The 17490-nt window shown below is 43.4% G+C and overlaps 1 protein-coding gene across 1 annotated transcript in view; it reads left to right on the top strand.

The window, feature by feature from the left end:
• Positions 1-1274: 1274 nt before the first annotated feature.
• LOC108575629 (bifunctional heparan sulfate N-deacetylase/N-sulfotransferase) overlaps positions 1275-17490 on the top strand; it is a 106605-nt gene continuing 90389 nt past the window's right edge. The window contains exon 1 of the mRNA XM_017938470.1: positions 1275-1830. Within this exon, the coding sequence (XP_017793959.1) occupies positions 1658-1830 (173 nt within the window). The 5' untranslated portion in view covers positions 1275-1657. The remainder of the gene's footprint in view (positions 1831-17490) is intronic.

The raw sequence follows: 17490 nt of genomic DNA, 5'->3' as shown, positions 1-17490 counted from the left end.
GTTCCAAACCTACCAGGTATTTTTTACAAATTTACCCGGATCTTTTAGAGCTCAGCAGCAACTTTAATACCAAAAACAAAATTCCTTAAAATTACTAACCTTTTTTTTGCAAAATTCCTGTCTACCTTGCAACGCACAGTGGTCCCAAAACATTTTCACCTAACACCACAGATCGTTATTTGTACACCGCACGATTTTCACAATAGAGAGAAAAAGTATCGTCTCGGGACACTGCCTATCGATCCTCTCTCAACAATATCACCCCGTTTATTTTTCACCGGCCGTTCAATGGACATTCCACGTTGACTGTTTCAGACTCGTGAGCCGGGGGATCCAGGCGAACGGTGCACGGACGAGATCGATCCAGGCGATAGGATAACGCTCGAAAATCGTTCTGGCCAGGAAGCATCGTTGCTTTCCATCGTCCCTAATTGACAGGTGGAAAGAACGAGAGAGAGAGAGCGAGAGAGAGAGCAGGACACGACACAGCGAGGTGGAAGCAAACACAAAGCTGAAGGGGCAAAGAGAAGAGGAGAGGGAGACATCGAAATTTACGAGTGAGCAAGTTTGCTCACGCGTCTAGGAGGCGAGCTCTAGTATCTTGGCCCCGTAACAAATGGTACGGCCGTAAAACCAGCTTACTGTACCACGACACCGGAAGCAAGAGGCTGGATTTCGCGGACGTTCAAGTCCAGTCTTGAAAAGTCGTCACTTTTCTCCCCCCGAATCTCCACACCTTTACGATCGTTCCACGTGCACCAAGTGCACCGTTCTTCAATCGTGGAAACTCTGCGTAGAATTGGAATAATCGTCTTCGTTGGAAATCACGATATGGTCTCGTTGGATCACAACTCCGACGAGGTTCCTTGATCTTCGAGTAACAAGTGAAGAAGAGATGTCGAGGATTCGAGGTACAGATTGCTGAGAGGTCGGAGGTGGATCCATCGGCAAATCCAGGGCCAAATGGGTTAAAAACGATCGCGATGGACGGCGCGACCCCGTGCTGCTCGCAAAATGGTGATCGTGCTGCCCTCGTGGAAACGCAACAAGTGGCGATCTGCTCCTTATCCGTGAGCTATCATCGATGTTATCCGACAGACGGCCAGGTCGATTCGATCCTGGACCCGTCGCGTTCGATCTGAGGATCGCGGAAAGTGATCTCGAAGCAGAAACGAACGAGAGAGAGAGAGAGAGAGAGAGAGAGAGAACTATATCCAGAATATTTAATAAATTATCTCTGTTACGTTGTTCCGAAAAATTCCTTCAACAGAGAGAGAGAGAGAGAGAGACAAAGACACACGGATTCGATCCTAAAAGTCGAAGACGAGTCTAGCTGAAAGGATAGATCTTCTGTCATTTGGAAAAGAAAAAATTGTTCTCTAGGTGGGAATTTCGTGGAGATCGAATTCTCGGGGTTCCTTGTTAATTTTCGACCGAAGAGGACGATTCTCAGTTTGAAATTGGGCCACGTAGGCGAGGTTATCTAACGGGGGAAGATCGTGGACGAGCATGAGCAGAGCCGATGCCCGGCGAAAAAAGAGAAAGAGGATTGTCAGCGTGGATGCGACACGATCCGTTTTCACGTTTCCACGGGGTGAGAGGAGGAGGACCGTTACAGGGCTAATCTGAGCGATAACGTACCTCGTCGGATGAGACGATGGTGATGAAGATTTCCGCGGTCGAGGCTGGCGTACCTTTATTAAGCGCCGTCGGTCCGCACTGCGTCGTCAAGCAGGCCACGGTGAAACGATGCGTCGCGGCGCTGCTGCTCGTCTCCGTCGCCAGTATATTCTATTATACGCATTATATCATCAGCAGCCCACTGTCCAGGTGAGTTTCCACTATTTTTTTTTTCATTTTTGCAATTTTTCTCTACAAGTGTAGGAAATGATTCAGGTCCTAGTTAGGTTTGCACGGTATATTGCAAGATATAGAAATTATTAGGCAAATTTCTGAGAAAATTAAGGAAAATTTATTGGCCAGGCTAGTATAGAAGAATCATTCTGAATATTGAGTTACACTTCGATTTTTGAGTATTAGGACAGTCACTGAATGCAAAACAAACGTAATTAGTGATTGTGAAATGATCGACATCTTCAACAAAATTTCTGAGTTTATTTTTATCGGTGTGTGGTGCTAACTTTGAGATTGTGAAATGATCGACATCTTCAACAAAATTTCTGAGTTTATTTTTATCGGTGTGTGGTGCTAATTTTGAGAATGGTAGCATATGATTTGGTACTTCAAGTAGAAAATGGTATTTCATTTACAAATGGAAAATATGTTAATATTAAGCTACACAATCTTTTTGCACTTTCTATCTGTATATAACACGAGTAGATAAACTAAGATGCTAAAGACATCAATAAGACCTTTACCTGTAACCGTACTTCCAAAAGCGGCTTCCCCCAGAGGGAGAAACCCTAATTTGTCCTAGCTGCATGCAGTTTTCAGTAAATATATTAGAATCAGTTGACTTTCGCTGGATACAAGAATTCTTTGTACGGTCCTGACCATGGTTTCAAGTACTTATCTGCTCGTATCTCTGTCAATTTTCGGGTCCCGGCAGCTAAAACATGTTTACTTTGACGTCTGACCGATTTTACGACCTCGCTATATCGTGGCCCCGACTATATCTTAAATTGTATCACAGTGTACGTCTTCAAAGAGAATTTTCATGTATAAAAGTGTAAGAAATGCGAGATTTCGGCGGCAAAGTGGTGGCCTGGACTTTGTCACCCAGGAAGAGAAAGCGCGCGGGTACCTGAGGGTGCCATAAACTAAGCCCTTTCCCCGGAAAGTCGAACGATGGGGCTCCAACGGTTTTTCGGAGCAACGCGTGATACGACGCGGAGGGGACACTCTGGAAATAGCCGTCGAGCGAGACGGACACCGAAGCACTGTAGCAGCCGCTTATCACTACACTTTAATACATTTCTGGTTAATACCCTATCCTGTGTTAAATTCACTTCAGTTGTGCTAACAAAAGTCTATACTGTTAACTTGGTTTCTAAAACATTTCGAATAAACAGAGATTTAAATCATGCTAAATTCCGAGCGAAGAAGTAACTAACTCTCAGCTGATAGAAATCTTTAACACGGAGCAATTTTATTTCGAGGAGGAGAAATTAGGGTTGGATAAACTTTCGGCAAACCAGGAATTCCGAAAACTTGAAGCGTCATTCGAGCGAAGTTGCACAAAGGAGGAAAGAAACAACGCTGAATCAATAGCCGTTTCGCGTTGATCAAAGAGGAGGACCGTGAAACGGGGGAATTTCGAATGGGTTTGCGCTACGGGATGAAAGCGCGGTGGGCAAATTTAATCGCAAGAATTCCATTGAAATCGGCCGTCTAATTGATCGTGCCACGGGAGAGCCAAGCGACAAATCCATAAACACGCGAGCTTTCGCTTATTTGCAAGCAAATTGCTCGCTGGTTGACGTCACGCGTATCGTTTTAGCCCCGTTACGGCTCTTCTCGTCCCTCGAAATCATCCGAGAAATGAACTCTTTGTAAGTCGAACGCGTGGTTCGACGTTTCGATTAAAACCGTCCAGACGACAATTCTTTTCCCCCCATAAAATCAACGAAAAACACGTTCTTCGCGAGAAACTTCCAATATCTCCTTCACAAGCACAAGAAAAAAATGGTGATAAAAATTAACGATCGAAGAAACAGAGGCGAAAAGAAGAATTTTTTTAACAAGAATAAATTACGAATCAACGTTGAATTTTCCACTGATTTCGTACCGTGCTGTAAGAGTAGCGAGGAATAAAGTGGAGCAAACTTGAGAGATTTTTCGACGTGAAAAATGTCGCGAATATCTAGAACGGCTGATCCGAGCAGAGAATTTCATGACCGCGGGCAATAAATACCGTTCGCCACGCACAGAACTAGCTATTACGCGTAATGAATGGGAGACGTAACAAAGACTTTCGCTAATTGCCCGGGAACGATTTATTCCAGCGATAACGGAATCGAAAATCGCGGGCGACACGAATCGACCTACCATACTCCAGCTCTCCTGGTGTGTTTTGCCTTTTTATCTCGCGAGGAATGATTTCAGATTAGATTTGAAGGAATTATTTCCGGCGCGAATGTTCACTTTTTCGACGGACGATTTGGAATCTCTGAACGAGAGATAATTCAGACAGCGTGGATTTTTTTTAGGTACGGTGAGGAATTTGTATTAGATTTGATAGGATGCGACGTTTAAAGAAAAGAGAGCAATTTTGGTGGGTAAATGTTGAAACGTGATATTTGGTTAATTTGTGATTTTAAGCGAAAGTTTGTTCAGAGAGATCGTACGTTTTTTTTTTTGATATAGAGAAAATGAAAATTTCATCGGTAATGTAGTAATTGAAGGAGGTGGAACAATTACTGGATTTTAATTTGTCAAAAGTTCAGTTCAGCTATTTAAACGATGAATTAAGATTGCCTAATTCCATCTGAAGTTTAATTAGCTAAATAATTATCGATCGTGGAATAATTGCAGCACTTGAACTCGTCGTCTTCCCAAAGCTTGAGGTTAATTACTTGAATAATAATTCAAGATTTCGTGACAATACCCATTTTGCCACTCCACTATTAACAAACGTGTCATTTTTCCTCGCTGATCAGAATACCGGATGTAATTTCTCAGCATGTGGGACAATGAAGAAAAAATATGAAAAAATTGTAACTAATTCTGCTAAACGTTTGCATACAATGCTCGATAACTCATTCGTATCTCTCAACCTTGACTATTCTATTCTACGAGTCAGTTTAATCAGTTCTTTTAGTAAGAGTGGTTGCAAGTGGCGTAGATCCATAAATAAAATTTGACCTTTGTTAAAAATGAAATTTCTATCATCGATCTCCCCGGAATCCAAGATAAATCTTGTATCAACGTTCCCCAAAATCTGAGTATTCGATAATTCGTCAATTGCAAGTGACATAGATCCCCGACTAAAATTGGAACTTTATTAAAAATGAAATTTCTATCATCGACCTTCCCAAGATCCAAGATGAATCTTGTGTATCAACGTTCTCCAAAATTGAAGTATTTGATAATTGGTGAATTTTTATGTTACAAGTGACACAGATCCCCAAATTAAATTGGAACGTTATTAAAAAAGAAATGTCTATCAACGAATGATAACGAATCCTGTATCAACGTTCCCCAAAATTTAAATATTCGATAATTCGTCAATTTTCTATGCATTAAAAAAGATCCCCGACTAAAATTCGAACTTAATTAAAAAAAGAATTCCATCAGCGATCTCCCCAGAATCCAAATTGCTTTTCATTCTCAACACAGAACATCTCGCTATCGCCCAATCTCCACAGAATCCTCTACAAACGTTCCCTAAAATCCAACCCGCGTTCACCCCCGAATGTTCCTCAATCCTCAGCCACGACCGCCCCGTCCCTTGGCCTCCTCTGGCTAGTTGCACAGTTAATTCAAGAAGACGAATAACCCCACGGGCCGAACGGGCTCGTCTCGCCTCGATATGGACCCAATCTCGCTTTGGATAACCTGAAGGCAGCGGGCCAGCGATTGCCTGGCATTTTGACCCTCTCACTCTCTCTGGAAATTCTCTCTCTGTTATTTCGTGGCGGCGTAATTACGTAACGCGAAATTGTTGCTGGCAGTTACTTGACTGCGCGGTTTCCTCGGGGACCCATATCTTAATTGCGCTGTAATATAGCGCGCGACGAGCACACGGCTCGGCCTTTGAAGTTAATTACGCGTCGTGCAATATTTGCAAACGATCACGTTGCACCGTTTACGTATCGTTTTGTTTCGTCCTCTCTGCCGTGTGTGCTGCTACGATTAGCTAAGATTTTGCTTTGGGACGCTGGTGACGAATCTGCGCTTGTGCTTAGAGGGTTGAAGTAGCTCAAGTCTATCTTTTTGATAAACATTTTTTATTGGGAATACACTGCTCTTATGCGTGTGAATAAAGGGAGAGGTTTGGGAATTTTTTTCGTAGGTAACTGGTAAATGTGAAGCTTCAATTTTTTCGGAGGACGTAAATACAACTTTCAGCTGCTTTCTCCAATTTTTTAAAAGCAGAAGTGTTACAAAATGCCGAAGTTATTGCCAAACTTCTGCTGGAATATCTGAATTTTTGACGAACATTTTTCTGTTAACGATAGAAGCCATAACTCGAGTTCGATTAGAGATGGAAGGAAGTTGTGGAGGAAAAACCTCTCCTTGCTCACGACTTCACTTTTGTCACAAGTGCAACGATGCGCCTAAAACATGCAAATTCACCCTTTTCTGAATGAAACTGCACTTTTCTCTCGTGCAAATCGATTCTTCGTGTCTTCAACGTGGTCCGAGGTTAGATCACTAGAATTATTGCCGAGATAATGATCTCGGGGCGGAGCGATTTCCTCCAGCTGGCAGAGAAAGATGCGTCATGCGAAAGGCGCGTGGCTCTCGTTGTGGAAGGGACGGCGACATGCGTCTGTAGCTTAGCGCCGACGTAAGGCCAGCCTTACGAGAGAAGCTTGAATTGGTGCTGATTGGGCGTGCGACAAACATCCGGCCGCATTTCGCGTCCCACGACCGAGACTGCACTTCTCTCTCTCTCTTTTCTTCACATGCAACATGTGCATACTGCACTCGTGCAGGGATCTTTTAACCCTATCTTCGATTACGACGTTGCCTGTCTTCGGATTGCAACGAGTGTAATGCGTGTATGTAGAGGAATAGGGATGATTAGGGTGAAATAGAATGTGTCGTGAATCTTCGCTTTATTTATTTTTTTTTTTCTTTTATTGACAATTTCGAGATTTGTGATGGGAAACGTAGTGGATCTGAATGAAAATGTAGTGAATTTCTTAACAAGGGAATAGTTTAATTGCTGCGGATTTTCAATTTTCTTTTCCCAATTTTTGGCAAATTTTCTATTTTCGTCTTGTGACAGTTTTCCGGGGAATTATTTATCTAATAGTAAAATTTTCTCTTCCCACTTTTCGCAAATTTCACATTTTCGACAATTCTCTCGCAGAAATGCGTTTTGTCTATGAAAGCACCTAAAATTTCGTGGCCTGTAACTCGCGCGACACCTTTCGCTCTCCCCAAAAATTTCATTTTTCCAACTTGCGACACTTTTCCCACGAGAATGAATTTTCCCAAGGGAACACAATTTGAAATTTTCTTTCGACTCTCTTCATAAATTTTACAATACCCGAAATTTCTATATACGTACACAGCGTCGCGTAAAAATCACGCACGGCTAGCCGTACAACCTAGAGAGGCAGTTGAACAAGTTAATTGTCAGTTGGATAAGATTTCGACGACATCCAGCGGGGTTAAATCGAGGATTCGAAGCGAGAGCACGGTTGAGAATATTGCGCCGCTCGAGGCTGCAGTACTGGAAGGCAATACGAACAGATTCGTGGGCAGGCTACGTCGATGCGAAATTACATGTCAATGTCCACGCGGGAGTATTAGGTTTCGTGATTGACGACGGTTTACTCCGAACCTACAATTGCTTGCAGAACGGTCATAGGTTATCTATTAAGATTGATCCGTGTCGAGGCAAAGCACTATATCAATTAACAGAAAGGCGGTGCGTGCCTAGGGTTGGATCTGCCGAAGGTGATCAATTATTGCGATCCAAAGGTATCGGTCAACGTAATCGACTACGCGATTCGGTTACACTGAGCCGTGTCTATTGTTACACGTGTACAATCGAACGGAATTTTTCCGAGGAAATTCTGGGATCATTCCGAAATTCCTCTATCGTTGTATTTAACCCTCTGCACTCGGAGGTAATTTTGCTGTAGGAAAGGTTGCAAATCGGATCTTTGAAATTTTTTCAAACTAACGTAGAAATATCCAATGTATTCTCTATCTCACTGTGGCGAACAAATTTATGGAGGCCCGTAGATCTGCTCTCTGTCTTCGTTGATTATGTACCAGGTGACGATTATTTAACGTCGCTTCTCAGTCGACACTCGATTGCAAAGGGTTAAAAGATGAATTTGTTGGAATAGTATGAAATTTTAATATAATTGTTTTCATTTAAAAATTGGATCGGTTGGGATGTAAAAATTCCCTTTAACCCTTCGGCAGTTTATCTCGTGTGAGACTTGGGAAAAGCGTCAAATACTTAACTTGTGGCGGGTACGTCGTCGTCAACAAACCCTTACCGCTACTCCTGTCTCCCTGTCCTAACAATATAAAAACCCAGTACGCCTACACCTCCAGAGAGTTTGTTCCCTTACCGACCATTGCGACGTACCCGCCGAACCGCTGCCGCCGGGACAATCAACAACGTAAACGATTGTATTCTCTGGACCAATTGTACGCCGATCATACACTTACACTTTAATAAATTGAGGTGAAAACAGTGTAACGACGTTCCTCACCCACCTCAGACTACTTAGTTCAAGAGAGGCTCTCGGGAAGAAAGTGAAAAAAGGACGAGATATTATTGTTATAACTGTGACGCAGGGTTGTGTATCCCTTGTTTTAAAAATCATTGAAATATTAATTCTTTTTACTGTAATTCGTAATTTTATTAGACTGCCAAAGGGTTTAACGAGTACGTTATCACTGATTCGAGCAAAAATTTAAATATATGGAAATGACTGAGAAGAAGAAGAAAATGATTCCACAGCATCTCATTTCCTTATTAATTAAACTAATTTTTAACGAGTCATATGTCATCGATGATTCCAGCAAAATATTAAATATACATGAAAAGAAGAAGAGGAAAAAGATTCCACAGGATCTCATTTCCTCCTTAATTGAACAACTAATTTTTAACGAGTACGTTATCAACGCTCCATGCAAATAATTAAATCCATGTACAAATGGCTGCGAAGAAGAAGAGGGAAAAAATTCCACAGGATCGTATTTTCACATTAACTAAGCTAATAATATTTAACGAGCTACATTACTCATCCGTACTCGATCGAATGGAAAACGGTTTCGCTTCGTAAAAGTAACTCGAGAAATATCCGTGACTAAGAGGAGAATTATCGAATCGAGTCAGCACTCTGAATCACAGTCACACGTGTCACTTATCTCTTCGTACCTCACGCAGAAGAGTCGTTGAAAAAGAAAGAAAGGAAGGAGTTTGAACGAGGCGATAAGAGCACAGTCTTTAAGCTCCAGAGCAAGTTGATCCGCGAATTCTCGCGTTAATTTTGTTCGACGAGGCCGCAACAACGAGTTTACAATGGCGCCCCGTGTGAGAAAGAGAGGACTAGAGGGAACGTAACGTTGCAGAGAGAGGCAAGGCCCCCTGTGGCACGCGGGAAACTTGGAAAAGTTGAAAATTTCCGTGTGTTTCGGCAGACATTTATGCTCCAAGTTTCCACAACTCGATATTACCTTGACAAGACGGATGTTCGGAATAATCAAACTTCTGGCTGGCGAACAACCGCGATGAATAATGTATCGCGAGGTTACGCGCTAGCGCGTTCTCCCTCAATTTCTAATGCGTTCTCAATGGCATTCCATGGGGAACACTTCGACGTGTTCATTTCGAACGTTGCAACTTTGACTTTTTTTTTCCATTTTTCGTCGTTCTTCCAATTGTCTCAGGAAGAAGACGAATGCTGTTTCGTGATTTGTTTGTAAATAAGATTGTTCGGGTCGCGTAATGTTCGATGCTTATTTGCCGAACCGGTACGCGAGTTTAATCTCACCTTGATTTATCCAGTGTGAAATGCTAAGAACTAGTTTTATTTGCAACAGAGTGATACTTGAGGTGATGTCGCCACGAGACTATCAAAATACTAATTTTCGTAAGACCAACTGCCAAGACTTCCAAAAAAGGACGCGCTTCTGCCTCGTTTCCTTAGTTTTATCCGCTCGGCCAGCTGCCGATTGGCGGCCGATTTCTTCTGGGGGTTGTAGATGGTGACTCCTCATTGGAGGAGGTTGTTTAGGTGGGACGCAGCTCTTTCCAAGGGAAGGGGATTGTTGCTTAACATTAGAAAACCCCCATTGTTAATGCCCGTGGTTGTGGCGATGAACTTTCGAGCTTTGTGGACGTTTGCACGATGTTGTGCCGTCTAGATACTGGTTCGAAGGACCACCCGAATGATTGGAACTTGTACAAACTGATCTATGGTATCGCGTGGTGTGAGCTGGTTGCTTGTGCCCGTGGTTGTGGCGATGAACTTTCGAGCTTTGTGGACGTTTGCACGATGTTGTGCCGTCTAGATACTGGTTCGAAGGACCACCCGAATGATTGGGACTTGTACAAACTGATCTATGGTATCGCGTGGTGTGAGCTGGTTGCTCCTTGGGTCTCCTTGTTCGTGGTGGTTGAACGACTACTCGACGACTCACTCTCCGACGTCGCGTCTCGGACGTCCGTGAGAGGGATTTTTGTTAGGACACGCTGCATTTGCCAATCAACGTGTCTAGTGTCATCTTCACCTCCCTTCCAGTGCGCCCTTAGCGCGTTGTCACCTTGGAAGGGGTGGACGGAAAGTCCCAAAAATCTGGAATTTCCTCCGGGTGACTCATCGGCAAGCGGACCGTTACATACAGATATGCCGTTTATGGTATGTTCGTAGGCTATTGAGCGCGAGGGACACAAATTACTAAAAATCTAGCAAAGCAATTCCAGTGACCCTCGCAGGATGTAATTAGACCCGTGCAAGCAATAAACGAAAATCCTCAACTGAAAAATAACCGTTCCCGGTCGATCGTGCCATAGACCGTTTCCCAGGGGTTGCCGCTATTTATTTATTTACTTATCTAACCCATTAATCCAACAGTGTTAATACTAAAATTGGGAGAGTTAATCATTTTGGCTTCTGAGTGGCTCGTTTATAATTATTCTACTTCGTGTCTCAAAGAGTTCATTTCGTTAACCCTTTGACTACTTATGATAAACTTCAAACACGTCCTAACTTTCTTTCTTCAAACTGAACAATAAGGAATCTGACTCGTTATTCACTTTGAAACACTATTGATAAATCTTTACGATGCGTCGAAGCGAATACGAATTCGCGTGAAAAATTTGCAGAAACGATTAAACAGACCGATTAATTAAATCAGCGTGGTCAGTTACCTAAATTTCAAAGCAGGATATTGCAGCATAAACCAGCGAGGCAAGTTCATCCTCGGGGAAGAGTATCGTTTACTTTGAATATCGGAAGGGGCGGTGCTCGCGAAATGACAGGGCCGACAGTTCCGAACCTCGGGGAAACGATATTTTCCGGACAAACATAATTCTCCAAGTTCCGCGAATTTCGGTGTGTTTGCTCTTCCAGCAGTCTAATATCCTGCGAAGGAGTGTACCTATTGTGTATCTTTCGCACGAAGAACGATCGCGGTTGATAGAGGGGAGGCGAGGATCGATACTCGCTCGCCACTCTGAGTAATAACACCGGTAATAATTTCCGATAACAGTCGGTAAATGGCTATCGTGGAAGTTTCGAATGCAAACGAACACGCTAATTAATTCCTCGTTCACCGCCATTCGACTTTCCACTATTGTACCGCTCTCGAATTACTTTTACGCTCGTACAAAAGGAATTAATACTCTTAATAACCGATTCGAAGGATGAAATGCTGTATTACTTCGTAATGCTTTGAATTTTTCCAGCTTTGAGCGAGGGAAATGAATTTCAGAGACGCAAGATTCTTGTGTTTAACGATATTCACCCTGGAAATGTACAATTTGCACTTATTCTTGTATTAACATATCGAAGGTATTTTTTATTTCGAAATCCCTGAAATTCTGAGACTTCGAAAGAGATATTCTTGGTTTTAGAGAGAAACTTCGAACCTAATTTGATACTTGAAAGCCTCGATAAATCTCGAAAGCTTGGTGAGAGTGTTTAATTTCTCACACACGAGTATTCAACATCTTGGATATTTTATATCAACAATACTGCTTGAACGAATTCATTCAAAATTCCCGTAAGATACCGAATACTCGCCAAGCTTCAAGTCTTATCAAAACTCTCGAGACTTTCAAAACTCCCAAGACTCAAGACGTATCGAAACTTTGGAAACCAAAGATCGAGACTCGAGAGTTTCAAGCATCGAATCGTGTTCGAAATAATTCAATTTTCCCGCCACATGTACATACTCGAAACAGTTCAAAGCGTTCCAGAGTCCATCGCTACCCTTAATCGTTTAATTAATTTCCTTTCTATTACGACAAAAAACGTGAGTTAAAACACTATAAATAATAGAAAACTAGCTTCCACACACCTAGCAAATAAATGTAGGAAACCGAATGCAAACACGTAATTGAAGATTTGTAAAAGATAATTGCGATAAAGGACACTTAACGCTTTGTCGCTTCGCAGGAGGAAGGACCACTCTCGCTCTTGTTTTCCTTATTTATGTGGTTTCCCTCTCTCGCGCACTCTCTTCGCTACTCGCAATCACACTCGCTCTTGTTTAATAACAACGAACGTCGTTGCCCCCGTTTTGCCTATTCGTGTCGCAGAGCTTCTTCCGAAGACGAGCTCGACCGTATGATCGGCCCGCTCGGGTCATTGACCTCCTACGTAAATAAAGAAGAAGCTAACCACTTTCGATACGTCGAGCTGAGAAAACTGTAGAAGGGTTAATCTCCGTAGAAGATGAAGATTCTTCGATTCGATCTCTCGCACAAATCTCACCCTTGTCTCACCTTCCACCCTCTATTAACATGTTCCTCGCGAGGATTCCATCGAGGCGGCAGAATCGGCGCGTTTTTCGAACGAGTTCCTCGCGATCCCCGTGCTGGCATTCCGGCGCACGTTTCGCCAGACGGAATCGGCCCGTAATTACGCCCGGGGGAAAAACGTGTCTGCGTAGTTCGACGTGCAATATCTGGCCCGGTTCGCCGCTTTTTATCCTTTTCCGGTGGCTGACGTGTGTGCACACGCGCGACGCCGCCACTCGTGTGGAAAAGCGCGGAGAAGTCGGCCTCGTCAACGACACCGAACGCCGGCAAAAACCTCGAGGAGCATTCTGTCGCATCGCGAGCGTACGTTCTGGCGACGCGAGCTGGATTCTCGTTGCGTCTGATTTAATCGGCGATCGTGAATATGCCTGTTAAGTGGGGCACTGGAGATTGAAGGGAAGAAAAAGGAACGGGGAAAATTCGAACGGAGTTTTTTGCTCGAATGCCAGGGAAACGTGGTGTCGAATTTTTCAGGGACGTGAGAGATTCGAAACCTGAGCGATTTTTCTGTGTTTTTCCGAATTTTCTTTGCTCTCTGTTCCATCGCGCAGGTACGGAACGCGTGGGGTCTTCGTTGACCGGGTTTATGGCACGCTCGCACGAGAAGGTTATTTTTGAGAACAAAGACGCTTCGTAGCTCCGCGAAAAAGTAAGTCATTTCTTACAGAGCAATGCCTTTAGAATTTCGACTTTCCGCGTCCTCGATAACCGAAGACGTGTCATAAACCAGGTATTCCTGAAGGGTCAATCCACACGCGCGTATAACGGCACTCTCGGCCGAGGGTTGACCTGGCGGGCATTTCCGACGCGTCACCGAAGGACAGCGAAGATGCCACGCACCCGCGGACTCCAGAAAAATTCGGGGATCGAGAAACACATTCGCAAGGATTCTCTCGTGTGAACAACACATTCTCCAGCCATTCAACGAGATACAAGTAGGAGTCGCGATCGAATACTCGAGTTTAAAACAAGTCGTCAATCGTTTTCGTGACGCACTCTAAATTTGCTAACGTTCCGAGCAAGACAAAATTTCGAATTAGTTACCTAAGATTAGCTTGGCGGGTAACAGTCGTGAACGCGAGCTGTTTGAACAATCAAAAGAGAACGCGACGCGACACTCTCCTTTCAGACTTATTATATTGAAAATTAAACGAGATATTTGCACCATTCGGAAAGATTCATACAAATTTCTTTTTTAAAATACACGAGTTAATTAAAATTTTGAAGGGTTGAAAGTGTGTTCATCGAGACACCTAAGGGTTACCTATCGTACTTTTTAAATTAAATTGTTTAAATAGTTTTTAAGTTAAATACAATTTTTAGGAGAAGAGTGTTTTTGGTTTAATCTTGCCGAAGAATGTTTTGCAAAGATTGTAATTATATTTTTATTGCCCGCGTGTTTAGGGTGAAGGTAGATAAGAACGAGGGTGGAGACAAATTTCAACGATAAAGTAATTTTTACTTCACCCAGCAGGTTAAGAAACTGGTACTAAAGCTAGCTAAAATTTGCAAGTTCGTCTTGTGTCTCGGTCTGTCTTAATCTCAAACTCATGTATATCAAACGCTGACTGCAAGTTTACAGAAACCCCTTTCCAATTCCCTCTGCTTCTCTTCAGATGCTCGCATGTATCATGCAACTTCTCCGCGAGAACATCTCGAAAGAAGTAAAAACGTAAGAACAACTTAGACCATCTTCAATCACTTCTACCGGTAGAACATCGAACTTCTTGAACTCTCGCCTCTCTGAACTTCGAAACCATTTAAACTTTCCAACTCGCAGTCTTAAAATCCGCGAACTCGCCGTTTTATGAATTGCAGAATTCAAGGAACTCGTTTTCTATTTCGAAACTGTCAGATTCAGTCCGCGTCGAGTGTCGTTAACGAGAAATTGTGTGTTCGTGTGAGACTTATCGTTCACAGAACGACAAATTTCGATGTAGATTGTAGGACTTGAAACTTCTACAAACCAGCCAAATATTTCTTCTAGAACTGGTAGGAGAGCTCGAAAGCCTCGCAAACTTGAACTAACATCTCGAATTTGTTGTATTGAACCGAAAAATCCAAGTAAGTTTTTTAAATCTACTGGAAGAAGAGCTTCAAGCCATCAGAAACTCACAGTAAAACTCCGAATCCCTCGTATTCAACCTAAGAACACAAGGATTCCTTCCAAACCATCAGAAACTCACAGCAAAATCTCAAATCTCTCATATCGAACCTAAAAATCCAAGCACGTCTTTCAGACCTACTACAAAAAAAGCTTCGAACCATTACAAACACAGAGTAAAATCTGAAAACTGCAACATATAACCGAAAAATTTCGTAACTTCTTCCAAACCGCGTAAAACAGCTCCAAACCCTCTGAAACTGAAACCAAAACTCTCGCATTGAACGGAAAAGCTGAAAAGCTTCTCCCAGCCAGCAGAAGACCTCGAAACCATTCGAAGCGGCTGGAAACAAGAACGAGCAGCCTACTGACAATCGGGAACACTATCCCCGTCCGAATTCTATTGAAGTTGCAAGCTAATCCAGCTTTGATAGTGCCGCGATTGCAGTCCATTCGACTCGAGCAAACGACACACGCCGGTCACGTAACTATAACGCGGCGACGTGATGCATTCTAGATCGGTCCGGTGTGTGGAACAATGTGCACGGATCGCTGGCCCATTAACATTGTCCTGTTGCTCCGGAGGGTCTGCGTGAGAAGCGAGCCTAATTCTGTCAATCCTCAGGCCATCCTCCAGGCCACTCTCTCTCTCTCTCTCTCTCTCTAGCAAGTTGGGCATACAGTAGCAGCGATGTTAACTCGTAACTCTCATCGATTCCGGTGTAAATATACCCCGGGGCATGTATACGACCGTGCAGGATTTCCGTTACGCTAGATATACCGCGTGTAACACGAATCGCCGAGAAACGGTCGCGGTACAAAGGGAACGTGCGGCCCTCGAAACACGAAATCCAGCTTCACGGGAAGCAGATAACACTCTCGAAGAATTAATAGCCGTGCCCGTTATGAAAGCGCGGCTATAACGATGGAGCTCTGTTGGTCGGAGATTCACGGCGGTTAAATCGAGAATATATCGAAAGGAGAGATGTTAAGTTGGACGAGTGAGCAACTCTAGTGTTTCTCTTTTTGTCATTGACACTTTTGCTATTAGTGTGACATATATGTGACACAGCAGTTCTTATTATAGATCGCTGTTATCTGCGCGGAGTACGAAATGTGCGAATTTTGCATATGAATAAGCGCAGACGTGCATTGTGTTATGTAAAACTGATAAAAATGTAGATAGAGAGTGTGAGCGAATAGTACCAAGGACAGCTGGTTATTCTTGGATAGAATAGTGATAGCGAACGAGTTGAATTATTTTCACTTATTTTTCAATTTTACATAATACCATGGACTTATGCACACCTGATATTTATTAAATACTCGAACTGTGCATTTTTTATGATGTATTACATGTGGGTAATCTATCGTGAGAATTGGCAGCGCACGAGTTAGGGAACTACCCTGAAATTTGTACCTAAATCAACTCCTTCAGATATTTATAATAATTCCACGAGTGGATAGAAACTCCCGAAAATCCATCTGTATCTACTGTCATCGATAAGAAGATCAAAGAACCCCTCTGGACATCCCATAAAACGCTCATTTTTCCCGAATGATCCACTAAACCAGCAGAGTCAGAGGTCGAAAATCTGCTGGTCACACACTATAGCAGAAGATTATCTGTCCACCGAATCTACCCAGCAAGTTGCCAGTGGCTAATCCTCGGTTTTCGGTCGGCCACCATGCGAATAACGCGATACGTCCGCAGAGGGATGCTCGAGGCGACCTCCGATGAATTAGCCGTGGCTTGTAACGCACACGCGTGCTCCCTATACAGTAATATCTCTCACACTGTCGCCCTGGTCGGAACGGAAAGGTGTCAGTTTTGGTAGAGGAGACACGGTTTTTCGAGGGTCGCGGCCCGCCTTTGTAGCTCGCCGAACCAAGGACAATGACCACGAGTAAAAGACGAGGATGAAACGAGGGTCGAGGCAACCGAGCGATTTAATAAACGCCGGCGCTTTTATTTTTAACTTTTTCTCTATGAAAAGTATTCTGCGTGATACTGCTGTATCCGGTACGATTGAGAATTTTCAAGACAGAGAACGGTTTGGACCGAAGCGAGACGAGGCAATCGTTATTTCATAGAAGAGATGAAGAAGCCGAGATCGAGTCCGGTGCCATCGTGAAATTTCACGTATGCTGAAGAATCTGTGTGACTTAGAAGTGACTATTTTATGTCGTAAATTTACTATGATTATTCTAACTTTAAATAATATAAGAATGCAGTTTTGTTTATCCTGGGAGAAGTGGGGAGCGGGTAGGGTGACCCTTCGGTAGCTTTCCAAGTCAAGATACCATTCCTCGCGACTAGTGTTAAGATGGGTGACCGCCGACGGTTAGAAAAGAAACAATTTTATATTGTAACAACCATCAACGAAGACGGCGACAAAAATTTCCATTCCGTGAGAGAGACGACTCTCTATCCTCGTCGTCAATCAAATAATCGCGAAACGATATAGAAGCTTCTAGAAGAAACTAGCTTGCGATCCGCGGTAGACTCGCAGATTTACGCGGGAGACTTGCGAATTTACGCGGGAGACTCGCGGATTTACGCGGGAGACTCGCGGTTTCGCGCGGGAAACCACTTAGCGACGCGTCGTGTTGATAAGCCGCGCGCCATTAGCAGCGCTCAACTATAAATACCACGGCCGCGGACGCGGCCAAGCAGTCTGCTGGGAGAGAACGAGGTATTACCATCGGTCGCCCTTCAGAGTGGGAGAGTACGGAGCCT

The sequence above is a fragment of the Habropoda laboriosa genome, unplaced genomic scaffold (genome assembly GCF_001263275.1).
Source record: "Habropoda laboriosa isolate 0110345459 unplaced genomic scaffold, ASM126327v1 scaffold186, whole genome shotgun sequence".
Lineage (NCBI taxonomy): Eukaryota > Metazoa > Arthropoda > Insecta > Hymenoptera > Apidae > Habropoda > Habropoda laboriosa.
The sequence above is the reverse complement of the archived record's forward strand: the minus strand, read 5'-3'. Positions and strand labels throughout refer to the sequence as shown.